Source organism: Periplaneta americana, chromosome 12 (assembly GCF_040183065.1).
Source record: "Periplaneta americana isolate PAMFEO1 chromosome 12, P.americana_PAMFEO1_priV1, whole genome shotgun sequence".
Taxonomy (NCBI): Eukaryota; Metazoa; Arthropoda; class Insecta; order Blattodea; family Blattidae; genus Periplaneta; species Periplaneta americana.
In genome coordinates, this window is record NC_091128.1 from 55,017,406 (window position 1) to 55,035,212 (window position 17,807).

The window sequence follows — 17,807 nt, forward strand, 5'->3', positions numbered from 1 at the left end:
GCTCAATTCTGAGTATTTGTTGATTTGTGTTCAGTTTAAAGTTAAATTAAAAAGAAATGGCATAATTTATGAACGATGTAGTGCCTCATGGAAAAATATAGAAAAAGACGTGAATTTCAGAAGCCTTTAACGCTTCACAAAAGTGAATGTGAAATTGGTTAAACACGTAGGGGAGGTCGGGGTAAGTTCGGCATTAGGGGCAACTTCGTCATAACATTTGTTTCGAAGACCTGAGCAAATAAAGGCTTGTTTAGAGGGTAGTATATTGAGAAAACATGCCGCTTTCTGTGAATAACGCTTGTGTGGTATGGAGAGATATTTGCAGTTCTGACAGGTAAATATATTTTTTTAACTCATAGCTTATTATAGTTATGATATTGAATGTCTTAAAGAACCCGTAACAATAACATTGACGATATTAGTGAGTGGCATCATTATTTAGAACGACTAAATCTGTATCAGACTATGAGCTTGGCAAGCCGATTGCAAGCCCCTACTAAGGGTACTGATTAATAATTTTTTCTTGCCAATTGGGGCAAATTCGGCAGTAAGCTGTCGATCTTTCCCCATGGAAAAAAGAAAGAAGATAGGGTTTCTGTATTGTTTGTTGATTATATAAAATAAGCAATCATAACATTTAAAGCAATTTAAAACAATTATTCGAGGGTCACTCCAAAAGTAATGCATAACATTTAAAAATTACATTTTTATCCTACAGTTACACTATTTTCACAGGACGTAGATACATTCTTTAGGAACAAAATGTCACTTTTCCACATAATCCCTTTCCCTTTCAACTGCCTTACTCCACCATGGAACAAGGGCCTGTATATCTATACGATAAAAGTTTGGACCAACGCAGTTTTTCGGAAAATCTAGAGTGCAATTTCGAAGATTAGCCTTCGAATTCGCAGAATCCAATCGTATAGACCATCCTTTCAACACAGACAAGAAGATGGCTGGCTCTACCTGACTTGAGGCTTTCATGAAGTCAGAAAATTGTCTAAACAAAGATTAGCCACACATATGATAGGCATACGAACAGTACAGAAATGAAAAATGTATTCGGGCACTTCATTTGTGATATGTTCAGATGTTAAATTTAGTCCTATACGAGTTTGTTATATTGTAAATCAAAGCTGAACTTGGAAATAAGCTTTTTTGTCGACGATACAAATACTGACGAAGTTGCCCCAGAGTGTGGGGCAACTTCGGCAATTGTAGCATCTTTAATTATTTTTGTGTTTAATTCAGTGCTTCACTTTTTAAAATTCTAATCCACATACATAATATAAATATATCAAATGGATTTATCATTAAAATTTTGAAACATAAATTGCATTTTTATTGTACTTATGTGAATGTTCAGCTTAACGTGCCGAATTTGCTCCGACCTCCCCTATTTGTTCTTCATAAAAAACATAACCTATAAGAATATGAATGGCTATCAAATTATAAGGTTAGATTGTATTGTTAAATATAATTAACGATTACAGTTTATTTTGTAAAATTTGAATTGCAAAATGCAATTACTTGTAACTTTAAAATGATATATAACTGCTCCATAATAAAAAATACAATTAGCATAACTGGAATTCTAGAAATGGATTGTAATCTCTATCCAACATCCCGTAATAACGATTTTCCAGTACGTAGTATTTTCTTGTTTCCTGTTTTATTAACGTTACTTATCTGATTCACTCTCTCTTTCATATTTATTTACTTACTTATTTATTCATTTATTTAATTAATTAATTTTATTTATTTATTTATCTCGTTATTTATTTAATTATTTATTTTATTTATTTAATTAATTTATTTTATGTATTAAATTAATTTAATTTATTTACTTAATTATTTAATTAATTAATTTAATTACTTATATACTTATTTAATTAATTAATTAATTACATTTATTTATTAAATTTATTTATTTAATTTATGTATTTATTTATTTAATTTAAGTAATTAATTAATTAAATTGTTTAATTAATTTATTTTATTAATTATTTCATTTATTTACTTAATTAATTATTCATTTATTTATCCATTATTAAAATTTACAAAAAGCAAAACGTAAAACACTACAACATGCAGATAGCATGTAAAAGTCTGTAAAAAACTGAGCAACCTTGCAATGTGGTCAAAGAGGATAGGTAACATGAGTATATACTAACTTTTAAACGATCAAGAAGGCTGTAGAGATGAGTATATATTCGTGTTAGATAGAATGTCTTTATTGCTACGAAAATGAGTATGTTCTACGAGTATATAATCACAGGAAGTGCACATACTCGTAAGTATAAACCTTGAGGAAGTACTTAACCTTTATTTTCAGTCCATGCCACAGCATCGTGACCTGAAGAGCTAGTGAGATTCTTGATGCTAATGTCGCTCGCTCAATTACATACACAGTGTAACTCTGCTTTCAAAGTCAATTGTTTACCATCCAATCGCTGCTCAATATGTTTGGGAAAATCAGTCGCACGAGACGCAATTTGTCCAAAATACGCCTACGTGGGCACCCTAATCTCGCTTTCAAATACGTCGTGTCGTTCTTGTTTACAACGGGAATGGAAAAGCCTCGCCTAGGGCGGAATGGAAAGAGAGATAACTCTACCCTAACTGGAACTGCCGAAAGCTGCAGACGAGTTGTCACTTCATGTCCGCTACGGCTTTGTGAGCCGCGTACACAACACAGCGTGGCGTGCAGCGCAACATGTGGACCACCAGCGAGTCCGATACGACACCGTTCTATTTTCCTTGGTCCGCACCACGACCCGTTTGTCGTCTGTTTTGTTGCGAAAACAAAGAAATTATTAATACACGTGTGAGCTCAGTTCAGTGTGATGGTTGCGTGTCTGCACTTTCCTCATAATGACAATAGTTTTATGGAATGAAGTAATTCTTTGTCCTTTGTATAAGTGTACAAAGAAAATGAATGACGCTGTATAAAATCTTATAAGTCGAAATTACTTCTACTAAAAATACATTAATCAGGATGCTTGGAAAGAGAGAGGCGAAAGAAACAATTATGGAAACTAGTGGTGAGAACTGCAACAACAAAATAACATTAGGCGAGAGAAAGGAAAAGAACTGGAAGTGTAGTCTATTTTTAATTCTGCAATCAACGCCGAACAAACCTCTGGGATAACCTGACTGATGTGCTCTTTACAGATTTAAAAAAAAGTATTACGAAGTAACAAATGAGGCTCCACTATCTGACAAGCGAAGTGTCACTGCATGTTCATCTTGGACCAGTATGGGTTATCTGATATTTGTGTATGTTTTCGCGGTTTGTAGCCAAATTAAATTGAGCAATGTTGACAATCAGTGCTACACATGCGAAGTGTTTGTACTTCCCACTCATTTCTTGTGATCTCAAAATCAAGAAGCCGGCAGCCATCGGCGTAGCTCGGACAGTAGCGCGCTTGCATTCTGTACCAAGCTGAACTTGGATCTGTGTTCGAATCGCGCTTGGGCTCATTACCGGTACCTGTTTATTTTGATATTTTAGTTGCTTATTTAACGATGCTGTATCAACCACTAGGTTATTTAACGTCAATAGAATTTATGATAGCAAGATGAGGTCGACGATTTGCCATGGATTATCTGACATTCGCCTTGGGTTACGATTAGGGAAAACCTCCGAAAGAACCTAAGCAGGTAATCAGCGCAGAAGAGTATCGAACCTACGCCCAAGCGTAGATCTTGATCAATAGGTAAACGCGCATGCCGCCTGAGCTACGTCAGTGGCTGTTAGTTTCTTTGTGGGGTTTTCTCCAACTGTAGGCCTAAAGCGAATGTTAGAGTGTCAGGTAATTCTATGCAAAATATCGGACTCATCTCGCCAAATAGGCCTACTATCTCTCTATTACCAATTAGATATCCTGGTGGTTGATACAGCGTCATTAAATAACCAAATAAAAACTAATAAATCTAGACTATGATGAAAGATCGGTAGAGCGGAGAAAAATTCTCTCCGACACCGGGATTCGAACCTGGGTTTTCGGCTCTACGTGCTCACGCTCTATCCGGATTCCAATTCCGATGCCGGATTGAATCCTCTCAGTTTTAAGTTCCACCTCTTAGTTTCCCTTTAGTGGCCAACCCTCATGCACTGTGTCACAGATGTGTGACAGTGGCATAATGTCCAACACACTAATGTGGTGGAGCTTAAACTGAGAGGATTCAATCCGGCATCGGAATTGGAATCCGATGTGGCTTAGTGGATAGAGCATCAGCACGTAGAACTGAAAACCCAGGTTCGAATCCCGGTGCCGGAGAGAATTTTTCTCCGCTCCACCGACCCTTCAAAAGAGGTGGAGCTTAAACTGAGAGGATTCAATCCTGCATCGGAATTGGAATCCGGCGTAGCTTAGTGGATAGAGCGTCAGCATGTAGAGCTGAAAACCCGGGTTCGAATCCCAGTGCCGGAGAGAATTTTTCTCCGCTCCACCGATTCTTCATCATATGATAACGCAGAATTCCTTCATGGAAATATCATAATATGTTCTTCGATACACCGCTGTAATATAAATCTAGACTATTACTCCTTGAATAGAGCATCTGTTTTCCATAGTCTTCGTGGTTTCAAGAATTTTGTGAATTAATACAAGAGCGTCACTTGCCACAGCTAACTGAAATGCTTCCATGCTCACGGACAACTGATGGATCGCTTCGAAATTATTGTCGCTTCCTATCGTACACACTCTTGTTGCACGTTGTGTTGGGTGTTGCGCTGTGCGCCTTGTCATGTGTACCAGGCTTTAGAGCCTTTTGGACCCACCCTAATTCCTCGCATGACTGTAGTCCAAACGATTCACTATCGCTAGCTGAATCACTTAACGCAGGGACAGGCAACCTCGAAGCTTTGGTGATCTGTTGGAAGTTCTCGTATTTTATAATGAGCTGCCCTTACAATAATCACAATTACCATGCCATTCTTTATTTCCGGGAAGTTCCATTACCATGGCGACAACAAAATCTTTTAAAGCTACATAATTAAATGGTTATTGAAATGAACTTATTGCAATTGTAAAAAACTGAAAGTTCCAATAAAATCATCTTCCCGCTTAGTGTGGAAATTGGCAGAAACTTTTCTCAACAATAGCTTTGAAGTTTTCTGAATAACTGTTAAGACATTCAAATACATGATTCCAAATGTTCATCAGCAGGGAAAGGATTTATATGTAAATACATATTTACTTATAAAGCTAATATAATTTATATTTTGCATTATCTTTATGTTTCACAATGTGTAGGGTTGAAAAATCCTACTTTTATTTTCCATATTTTTCCATATTTTAGAGTTTAGTACATATTTTCGTTAATTTCCATATATTTTCCATATTTCATATAAAACAGTCCATATTATATTAGGTTTAACAATAAAACAAAACAAAATTCCATTAACTTTTAAAAATACATTTCAACAATAGAGATTTAAACACATGTTCAGTAATCCCTTTAACATCAGAGTTATTTGAAAATTAGCAGTCCTATCAACAATGGGAAAGTAAGTTACAAAACTGTATTAATTTAATTTAAAATTTTTAACAGACTTCAGTTGTGCAGCTCAACAGTTAAATGCCAGTCAGAGTACACATAGGTTCAGTTTTGTAAATCATACTATAAAGACGGTAAATATGCCAAAAGTACGTCATTCAGTCAATTTAAAATCAAAACTAACAAGTTACATTTCAGAATTTAAAGAAGATGGTTTATCAACTGACAATAAAATATTATTTTGTAATTTGTGTCAGTGTGCAGTATCATCTACACAAAAGTTCCTGGTGCAACAACACATTACAACTAGTAAACATCAGGCCAACAAACAACTAAATTCCAAGCAGAGACAATTGTTTTTAACACAACCAACAACATCGAATGTAAGATCTGAGTTTAACATCGACCTGTGCCGTTCTCTCATCTCTGCTGATATTCCTCTCTACAAACTAAAGAATAAGGTCTTCAGGGAATTCCTTGAAAAATATACTCAACATACAATCCCGGATGAGTCAACACTTAGGAAGACGTATGCTCCATCCATCTACGATGAGACAATACAGAAGATAAGAGATGAAATTAAAGATAGTTCAATTTGGGTTTCCATTGATGAGACTCCCGACAAAGAAGGTAGACTTGTTGGTAATGTAGTTATCGGTTTGTTAAGTGAACAATATTCTGAACGAATTCTTTTACATTGTGATGTTCTAGAAAAGTGCAATAACAAAACTATAGTTAAACTGTTCAACGAAGCTATGGGTATCCTGTGGCCAAAGGGTATTATGTACGATAATGTGTTATTCTTTATTAGCGATGCTGCCCCTTATATGGTCAAAGCTGGACAAGCATTATCTGTTGTATATCCTAAATTGACTCATTTTACTTGTGTGGCGCATGCATTTCATCGTGTGGCAGAAGTGGTCAGAGACAATTTCCCTAAAGTAGATTTGTTGATTTCATCAGTGAAAAAAGTATTTCTCAAAGCTCCCAGTAGAGTTAACGTGTTGAAAGAAATGTACCCTGAAATTCCATTGCCACCAAAGCCAATTTTAACTAGATGGGGCACATGGCTAGAAGCAGTTGAATATTATGCCGAACATATAGACTCTATTAACAATGTTCTCCTTGCATTGGACTCTGAAGATGCAGTCTCAATTGATACTGCGAAAACAGTTACCTGTGACATAAGTGTGAAGAATGACTTAGCTCACATTCAGCATACATTTTCATGCATCATAAAAACGCTCAAAAGTCTCCAAAATAGGCACCTTTCACTATCTGAAAGTTTTGAAATTATAAATAGTACTGTGGAACAACTGAATCGTGGTAGAGGTAAAGTTGCAGATGCAGTAAGAGCTAAGGTGGACACTGTACTTTCAAAAAACCCTGGATATGAAGAACTACAAAAGGTTGTTGCTGTGATGAGTGGTGAATCAACAGTGAAGATTAACTTGGACTTATCCCCAGCAGACATTGTGAAATTGAATTATGTACCAGTTACTTCTTGTGACGTCGAACGCTCTTTTAGTCAGTATAAATCTATCCTCAGAGACAATAGAAGAAGATTCACTTTTCAGCACTTGAAAGAAATGTTTGTAACCTATTGTTATGGTAACAGACAATAAAAATTGTGTTTTGTTGAAACTACATTGGAAGATAAGGTACGTCCATTATATTTTTTGTTTAGTTTGATTAAAATGTACCAATATTTAACGTACATAGTCATTTTTTTTATAATTTTAAGTCCATATTTAATTCCATATTTTGGTAAAAATCCATATTTAATTCCATATTTTGGTAAAAATAACTACATATATATTTACATATTTCATATATTTTTAGTCCATATAAATCCGTTCCTTATTCATCAGTTAGTCTAGTTCTAGTGCAGAACTTGTAAGTAGGGGAAATATGACGTCAGCCTCACTCCACTTCTATTGGGGATGATCGACTTCCGCGTAGAGTTATTTACTTTCGCTGGACGTCAAAGGTCCATCAGCGGCGGCATGTAATTTTCAAAAAGGATTGTAATAAATTCATTGTTTTTATAATGCGTTATCTCGTTTCAAGGTTTACAATTATGCTAGATTTCCTGTCGGTAGTTTCTTTTAGATTTCTTTGCACCTAACCTATTTTAGATTTTCGAAAACTCTCCTCCTATCATCACCGACGGAAACATAAATGTATAGCATTTAAGTAATGAACCTTGAAGGTCACTTTTAATTTCAATTCAAAATGAACATAACGAGTGACGTCCTTAATTTTACAGTATATAAATAAATAATCAATATACAGTTTGTAATAATGAACTTACCCGAAAGTCTGTGCATTCCATAATTCTTAATATGGTCTTTGTTGAAATGTGGTTCAATATTGAAATGACGAGTGGAAATAAATTGGATGGGACACAGTAAACAAGCAATTCTTTCGTCTTCAACAAAAAAAAATAATCATATTCCTATTTCCTTTGGAAGTAGTATTCCTTCACGGGTTTATATTTTGCCATGTTCCAGTTCTCTTTAAACTGCAGTACGAGTATTATTAGTTTGTTTCTTTGTTTGTTTGTTTACTTATTTACTTAGTTATTTACTTATTTACTTACTTATTTAGGCCTACTTATTTACTTACTTATGTACTTTTAACTTATTTATTTACTTATTTATTTACTTTCTTACTTTCTTACTTACTTATTTACTTAAGTATTTACTTATATATATTTATTTATTTACTTATTTATTTATTTACTTTCTTACTTATTTACTTAAGTATTTACTTATATATATATATTTATTTATTTATTGATTTGTTTGTTTGTTTGTTCGTTTGTTCGTTTGTTCGTTCATTCGTTTATTTATTTATTTATTTATTTATTTATTTATTTATTTATTTATTTATTTGCTGGAGTGCGTTACAATGTTGAATGACAGCATTGACATCCGGTCATATAGCTATCACTTATTATCAACGTACAATTTATTTATCGTCCTATTATTAGTAAAACCTGTTAAGATGAGTAATACAAGTTTTGTAAAAACAGGAATTAAAACTTTATTAATGCACGAAAAATCATAATAAATTTTTCAAATAAAGTAATTGGTTTGTTGCCTGCAAGCAACATTTCGGACTTATTTCATTTTAGTAAAATACAGAGCACGGAAAGACATGTCGGGGATGTACTTAACTTATTTTACACAAAAAGTGGATTTAATCGGCTTTACTAGTAATAGGACGATATATACACAGGTAGACCTTTTTACATTATATGCACATATATATTTTAAAATTTATTTTACATGTATTTTAATTTATTTATTTCCCTCATTCATTTTTCTCTTATTTTCAAAAAGGTATGTTCCTAAACATTTATTATCTGTTCATTTGTAATTCTTAAAAGCGTATTGTATACCTGCCGCCGCGAATGAATGTTAATGCAGCCGAGCGTAACTAGAACGTCATGACCGCGCTGGTAGAAAAGGTGGGTGGGGTAAGAAAGGGGAGTATAGCAGTCTCTCAGAAGCTACAGTTCTGCAGGCCTGGTCTAGCTATTTACAGATACGGAAATAAAATTTGGAGCTCTTTGATTGTATGTTTTGCGCACAACACTCTGCGCATGTGCAGTAAACAAGAACTCCTGTCTCTATAATATGCTGCACTTGTACTTGTGAACAGTCGTGTGAAATTGTTGCCTACATACAGGTGATGGACTCCCATCAAGACTCGCTCCAAATTTTAATTCCGTATTTCTATATATTTTTCTTAGAAGGTCTTGTTTGAAAATGAAGATTGAGGAAGGTAAGTTGAAGCAAATGTCTTCACTCGAACTGCAACATGAGACTATATACGATATTTCTCTTGAGCAATGTCAGACCAACATTTTTAAGTTCTACGACTCACTTCACACATAATTTCTAAATCAAGTGATAAAACTAAAAAGTAAGTTTATGATAGAAATAAATAAAATACAATCAACAGTAAACCAGATATAACAACCGGGCCAAAATTCATGAGGAAAACCATTTTTGAGGCGAGCTATGAAGTTGTACAGGAAATTGCTAAGGCAAAAATCCCTTATACGAAAGGAGAATTTGTTGAAAAGTGCCTCGTTAAAGTAGCACAACATGTATGTCCTTAAGAAAAGATCATCTTTATTATCATCTTCTTCATCTTCATCATCATTATCGACTTGGCCTTGTCGGACCTGTTTCGTCTCAAAAGAATGTTTTCCCGTTCTTGCGTGAATTACGTTAAACACGACTGTATGTTAATCTGTCATACGGTACAGGGACATCATTTTATTTTTACCAACATTTTTAATATTAACTTGCCTATACCTCTGGATCAAAGCCGTTTGCTACCCCCTTCCACGATTGGAGTTCGATGATACTGCGTAATATACAAACAAATCACTTTACTAGGTATAGGAGGGAAGAAAAGTAGTTCATCCATTTACGTAAACTAGGAAATATTGCTCTTTTGAGTTTGATCATTTTCAGTAGGTTTTTGTTTAATCAAAATAAAGTACAGTATTAACAATAAGTGTTTTTACTCACGAACTAAGCTGTCCATGTGGACGTATTCATTATGCAATGTATATTATACTGTCTACAGCACATTAGCATACAATATAGAGAATGAAGTTAAATTGAAAAATAATCATAATATGGATATTTAAACACATTTTTTTTTTAAATGATGGCCGTTCATTTCGTTACAGGCTTCAGCTCTAATGTGCATATTATCGCAATATAGACTATTGTACCTAATCCCAATTACCAGTTTCATTCTTCTTACTAATAACTCATGTTGAAATAATTCTGTACCTACTCTATAAAAGAGTACCTTACGTACTGTAAATTCAATCTTCACTTCTGCCCGACACGCACAGATAAAATTACTCAGACATGTTATCTACTGTCCGTCTAAGTGGTTATGTCGTAGGGTCGTAGAAAGGGAGGAAATCACGTGACAGTTAATTACTTAACGAGGCCCTTTTATTTAAGTTATTTTAAACAGTTGTATAATATTACGTAGACGTCCAATTCCTAATAGAAATTAATGTTATCAGAAAAGAGCTAAGACAGCCCAGCCACTAGCTGGCGAATAAAAGCTTGGTGGGGGAAAGCGGGATACGACGTAGGCAAATGGACGACAGTACCTGTGCGAAAATGATGCAATATTGAAAGCTCTTTCGTCACTGGAAAACGCGAGCATATTTTTGGAACGTACTGTTTACTATGACCGTAAGGCTACTATGACTGTATATGCGGTCTTGGGTCTGTGTGGAGGACGGTTGAACTTCATTAGTAGAAGGGGTGGGAGTGAAGTACATTCAAAAACTCAGTTACAATAAAAATTGAAGTAAAAATGAAATGATGTCCCTGTATATTCAACATACAGGAATATCCGTGCAAAGCTGGAACTGCAGACTTGCAAGGAAGTAGAGTGATATTTGGTGTAGGCTGTACACACATAGGCAGTAATTGATGCTGAGATCAGCGCAATTCAAGTAGACTGACTTGTCGACATCACAACTAGATTATGATCGCAGCCTTCACGTCGTCTCGACCTCAAATCCAAACCAAAACAATTAAGTGTCACTTCCTTCACAGTTAAAGTAGTTCGATAAATGCACATGAACAACACCACGTTTCGATCATCGAATCTCTATTCATGAACATGGTATCTGCATATTCCAGTCAGTTGGATTGGCCTGTTGTAAAAGCTTTTTCTTCTTCCTGTGTCACAAAATAGACTCGTTTTCACAATTTCATCTCCTTCACTTTTCTACACTAATGGAAGTTCCCAAGACATGCCATCAGTGATTTTGCCATTTAAACCATACACCTCACAGTGGGCCAGAATCTCATTCCAGCTGGAATTTTTTTTTTCAAAGTCACTGAAATTGGTGTTTCTAGTCTGTAAGCACTAACTAGATGTCTGCACTTCAGAAATTCGCAATGCAGAAAGGAATTAGGAAAAATTAACAACAGTAAATACATAGCGGAAGTTATGATTGATAAATGCTCGGGCGGTCCGGACCCCATTGTGCGTTGGAGCGATGCAAGGGAAGATCGTTCTGTGTTCTGCTTAAGCTATATATATATATTTAAATTCCACGTGGAAAGTCTGCTCAAAGGTAGATATTTTTGGTTTATATAAAGTTCAATTAATTTATTTCATATAATATTGTAATAATAATGTTCGAAATTATTGAAGTTCATTTTTATACGAAGATTTAAAGAAATCGACACTCACACGGAATTTTTGTGGCCAAAATACAAAACAACATTTGGACTTTAAACCTCATATTGCGGTTTAACTGTCAACGCGCCTTTCCTTTTTTCAATTTATTTTTATTTTTATTTTTGGTAATGGCCAACAAGAGCGGCCTTCAGTGACTCGTAAAGAGTTATTTGAATTAATGCTCGAAAAGAAAAGCTCTTCAAAATCATTATATGAATATGTTTTGACAAGATTATAAGCAGGAGAGTGTTCACTGAGCGTTTCTGAGGGAATTAAACAGCACAGTGCTCCACATCCCGAAGTTCACATTTTGTACACGAGGAAACTGTACGAACTATGTAGAGCTGAGGCTTGCCGCCGCAATCGTGAACATCAGTCCTGAAGTAGTGAGACGTCTGGACGCAGTTCATCTGCTCACTTCACGTCAAGTTAGCTTTCAAGTTCTGTTTAACCTCAAGATCTTAACTCTGCCAGGAAAAATGAAATGTATTATTATGAATATTATTATTATTATTATTATTATTATTATTGTTATTATTATTATTGCCATACGCGGGCGTTCTTTTTGATACTTCTCTGCTACACTTGGTTTTCTTAAAAAGTTTCAATTTTGTTTCGAACACAATGCACACTCACATTAAATAATTCTGCACAGATCTGTGTTTGGCTCCTTCCTGACTTGTGCATTCTTCCAATTTGCCATTTCACTGCCTGTGAGAATGTTTTTCTTCCCATAGCGTAGGAATTTCAGTTTTACTTCATACTTATAAAAAACAAAAGCTGAAATCCGTACTGAAAATGTCGCCAGAGTAAAAGAATCTAATTCCAATACACAAGCCGCCTTAGTGCACTATGGAAGGCGAAGTATATAGCACTGCATAATGATGTTTAATGGAGCAATAGTGGAATACCGGTATGAAACGAGAGTAATTATTCTCTTGAAATCGTGCCACCAAACCCCGATTTTTCCACCACAGCTTTCAGTTCAGTCCACCGGGATTCGAACAAGGGTTACCAGCGCGGAAAGGCAATGTTCTAGTCGTTCGACTGACATTGCGCCAACTGAACCTTGAACTCTTCTCCTGACGCTGGAACTTTCTTCACTCGTGACTCCGATTCTAAGTTTCTAGGATCCCAAAAAAAACATTTAATTTCACAATTAGAGTTAAACTAGTGGCTTGTGCAGCAAATGCTGCAAAATAAGTTCATTAGACGTTCAAATAAACATTTTTCAGATTTATTTTCAATGAAGAATACCAGACATTCGGAAAGTTATTTGCTGCCATAACAATGAAAGATACTCTCTCTCGAGGCAATACTGAAGAGAACCACCATACCGTCATTAAATATATGAAAAAGACCCAACCCCACTTGATTAATAATTATAAAAATACTTGATTTTTAATAATATTATTATCTTACGTAAGTTTTATAGCTTTCATTAACATATACTATATAGCCGCCACTCAGTAAAATATAGAAATCAAAATCTAATTTAAGTCGTTCTCTACATCTACTTATATAACCCCAAAACGTTTCACTTTCATATCATCAATATAGCATTAATATGTTTAATTAATGAAAAATAGTCACATCATGGCATTAACTACAATAATATTTCATTTCTAATGGTAATAATGTCATCAAACCACCTCAAGTTTTGTAGTTTTTAATATCCAATACACAGCTGTACCCAGAAAATTACACCCCACAGAATCGAACCTGTAAATTATTTTTAGTAATTTAAGTTTTTAATAACCAATTTAATTTGAGCTCTAAATATGTCAGCATTCTTGCAGGTCATGGCCTTCGTGTAATATTGTTTACTGTAGTATGTTTTTTGTTTTATTCTGAAATGCAACACGGCAGACTTGATGCTCGCTTCGCTTCCCCTTTACAAAAAAGCGAAGGTTATATCTAGTCGGCCGTGAATGCTATTAGCTAGTTCTCAAAACTGACGACAGATGGATTTTGGAAAATAGGAAAATTATGTTTAAAAATTGCCATTTCACTGAAAACTACTATTTTTTCGAAAAACTTTGAGTTCCAAGCTTCAAAATGAGGGATCACTTATTAAAATCCGTCCAGCCGTTTTCCCGTAATTTCCATTACCAGTTCAAATTATATATAGATAATCCTGCAAAATAACTAAATTTCATTTAACAACAATGTTCTTGACAGTAGTGATGGCATTTTCTACAGCCGGTCATAGTTGTCTATCATATTTTTAAAAAGTAAATGTATAGTTGTTTTATTATAATGATGTAAACGAGCTTATGTATCAGTTAGGTATATACGAGTATATACATACATACATACATACATACATATCCTACCTAAATGAGACATAAGCTCGTCTCTTCTTAGGCTATTCTAAGCCGTCTAAAAGTCGTATTGTTACATAGTTTATACTGTAAATATGAAAGAAACACGTCAGAAAAGGGATATTATTCTGAAAGCTGAGAACTATTCTAAACATAAATTACCAGTCATTAGGCTTCTAAACGTAATGCAATCGAGGTACACTAAGCTTTATTGTTTTTTGAACGGGACATTCGGGAAGAATCATAACTATGTCAAAGAGTAGCCTTTGAGAAAAAGTTTAGTTCAGGAGAAGTAAGTGCGAAGAACTATTCAATTAGATCGTAATAAAACTTCCCTACCACCATTCCATTTGAAGTTAGCATTCATGGAAAAACTTTTTTTAGAGCAATGGACCAAAATGTGAGTTAATTTCAGTATTAAATTAATGTATAAAGGCATCCGAGACTGAGTGAAAGAAATTTTATGGCAGATAACTGAACCGAACTAGTGGAAAATATATTAATGGGATTTGGGTGCAATGTGACTCCCACCTGAATTTCTTTCCACCAAAAATCTTCCAGAAAATCATGTTAAAACTTTAAGTAGAATAAATTATAGGCCTACGTTGTTGTAATTAGTATATGCATGTAAGAGAATTAATTTTGGTGACTGAAATGCTGCGACTCCTATTCTGTGCATCCTTTCCAATGAAAATTGACTACCTATTTAGAATGCTTTGAATAGATCACTTTTCTTTGTGAGAGTGAAAATATGGAACAAAAAAAATGTTAAATGTTATGTTTTATTTAACGACGCTCGCAACTGCCGAGGTTATATCAGCGTCACCTGTGTGCCAGAATTTTGTCCCGCAGGAGTTCTTTTACATGCCAGTATATCTACTGACATGAGGCTGTCGCAATTAAACACATTTAAATGCCATCGACCTGGCCCGGGATCGAACTCGCAACCTCGGGCATAGAATGCCAGCGCTATACCAACTGCGACAACCAGGCCGACTATGTAAACAAAAATATAGAAGAAAATAATGCAATCTGGTATCCCCGGAAAATGGTCAGTGATGGCATATTTTGGAATTAAATTCGAATTCAATGTACAGTAGTGGCAAAAAAAACCGGACCGACCCTTGTAGCTGATTTCAAAGCCTTGTTCACTCCAGAGCACAATATACTTGTAACTAAGACTTTCGTGGTTCGAATGCTGCCTGGGAAGGAAACTTTTTTTTGTTCCTTACTCAAATTTATTCCCTCTACTTTTCGATTGCTGGTAAAATTCATGTTCTGGGAATAATAAGTTAATTAAGTAGTAAAATATCGCTGCAATCGAAAAACATTTGGAATAAATTTGCATAAGGAACAAAAAAAAAATTCCTTCACAGGCAGGATTCGAACCACGAAAGTCTTAGTTACCAGTCTATCGTGCTCTGGAGTGAACAAGGCTCTTAAATCAGCTACAAGGGTCGGTCCAGTTTTTTTGCCACTACTGTACACGAATTAGTAAGAGATATTTATTTTTATTTCGAGGCGAAAGAAATCGTTAAAACTTATTGTTCACAATGCAACAGACTCACTTCCTCTATTCTCTATGCAGGGGGATAGTAGATACAGAAAATTGAAAACTGTTCAGTAAATGTAATAATGTACATACAAGGCGGTCATTAGACTTGACGTTAATTCAAGAAGAACCGAATGACTGATTACTCTATGCCAGGGCTTGCCAAACTTTTCATAGCTAGGGCCACATTAACCATCCGAGAAAGAATCGCGGGCCAAGTCACGCAAGTTTAAATTAAGTCTAATAAACAAAGCTCATAAACAACATTAGTATTCAAGCTTTGTGTTTTATTGACCTAAAACCTATACTTTCAAACTGTTTTCTTTTTTTCCTACAACTGGCAAGTTATGTTTTTGGCAATATATTCCACTCTGCGAACAACTGTATGTAGGCTACTAAAAGGCTAATGTTCTTAAATAAATCTACTTTCTCAGGACAAATCTCCTTTGCCGCCATTTCATGCACGTTTTAATAAATTTACCATCACTAAAAGATTTTGTCCTTTTCGCCAGTTCATGCGAAACTAGCCACTGTTGCTGCTTCATTGTCAGACCTCTGTTTTTTTTTTTTTTTAAGATGATAGTCCACCCTTCATTGGTTCAAATTTATCATCCCGTAACTTCCTCGTAAATTGTGAACATTTTGAAAAGTGTTTGATTTCATAATGCTTGCGAATATTACATTCTTTAAAGCCAGCAACTGATTCGTTACAAATCAGGCATAGGCCTAATTACTTTATTTCCAGTTTGAATCATAAAATAGTTCCAACTCCATTGTTGTTTAAACACACAACATTCACTGTCCATTTTCTCTTCTTTTTTTCTTTCCCTGCCATAGCCTAATTAAAAGTTACGCTGTAAGAACTACTAGTAAATGCTTGTGGATTAACTCAGAGTGCTAATACTATTCTTAACTAGATAATATTTACCACTTCACATTTCCACTGCTCTATTATGTGTGAGCGTGTACCGAAAGAAGTCGTTGTCAGCTTACTGCGGTGCAATCTCTCTTTGCTCTGTTGCCACACTTCGCGCTTTGGTTGGACAACCCAACGCATGCGACCAGTAGCCTATATCATAGCAACATAATTATCACAGTTATGAGCAATTTGTTTAACAATCTGGGCCTCTGATTTGATTTCATCGATCGAATTCGTGAATAAATTAATCTTTTTTTCCTTCTTTTATTAGCTTTTAATTTTTTTTAAAGTTAGTAAATGGGCCGAATAAAAGTAGCTTGCGGGCCTGATCCGGCCCGCGGGCCGTAGTTTGGGAAGCCCTGCTCTATGGTAAAGAATTACGCTCTGCACGTTACGATCACGTCATTCCTTCATTAGAAGTGTGCCGATGCTGCACTTCCAAATAATAGACACTATCATAACTCTGGACTATTTTATTCCCCAGGTGTGCGATTACTGCGACCTCAGCCAGCCTGACAAGACGCATCCCGCACAGTATGCTGTGGATGGTGCGGAAACATGGTGGCAGAGCCCACCGCTTTCTCGGGGGGTTAAGTACAACGAGGTCAATCTCACCATCGACCTGGGACAGGTGAGTCCGATTTAAATAAATAACAGATTTGTGGCGCATGATGAGATGTATGGTTTTCACCTTGCATGGAATAAAGGATCTCCAACATTTCGGAACACCTGACTGGTTACATGTATGTATGTATGTATGTATGTATGTATGTATGTATGTATGTATGTATGTATGTATGTATGTATGTTTTATTTTAGTAAGTTATTTTACGACGCTTTATCAACATCTTAGGTTATTTAGCGTCTGAATGAGCTGAAGGTGATAATACCGGTGAAATGAATCCCAGGTCCAGCACCGAAAGTTACCCAGCATTTGCTCATGGGTTGAGGGAAAACCCCGGAAAAAACCTCAACCAAGTAACTTGCCCCGACCGAGACGCCAGACGCGCTAATCGTTACTCCACAGGTGTGGACTGTATGTATGTGTGTATGTATTTATGTATGTATGTATGTATGTATGTATGTATGTATGTACACTTAGCGGCAAAAAGAATGGTCCGGCCGACAATTTCTAAGTTCCAGAGACGTAACATTGCGCTTGCTCGTCTCGTCAAAGCCATAGTTCACAGGTAACACATAATTAAACCATTTAAATTTGCTGTATTTTGTTTAAGAGTCTAAAATATGTAATAAAATCGAA

At 35.3% G+C, this 17,807-nt stretch overlaps 1 protein-coding gene across 2 annotated transcripts in view; it reads left to right on the plus strand.

Moving 5' to 3' along the window:
- LanA (laminin subunit alpha) overlaps positions 1 to 17,807 on the plus strand; it is a 275,604-nt gene that overhangs the window by 42,748 nt on the left and 215,049 nt on the right. For both annotated transcript variants that reach the window (XM_069841346.1, XM_069841347.1), the window contains exon 2: positions 17,031 to 17,177. In XM_069841346.1, coding sequence (XP_069697447.1) covers positions 17,031 to 17,177 — 147 coding nt within the window. The remainder of the gene's footprint in view (positions 1 to 17,030; positions 17,178 to 17,807) is intronic.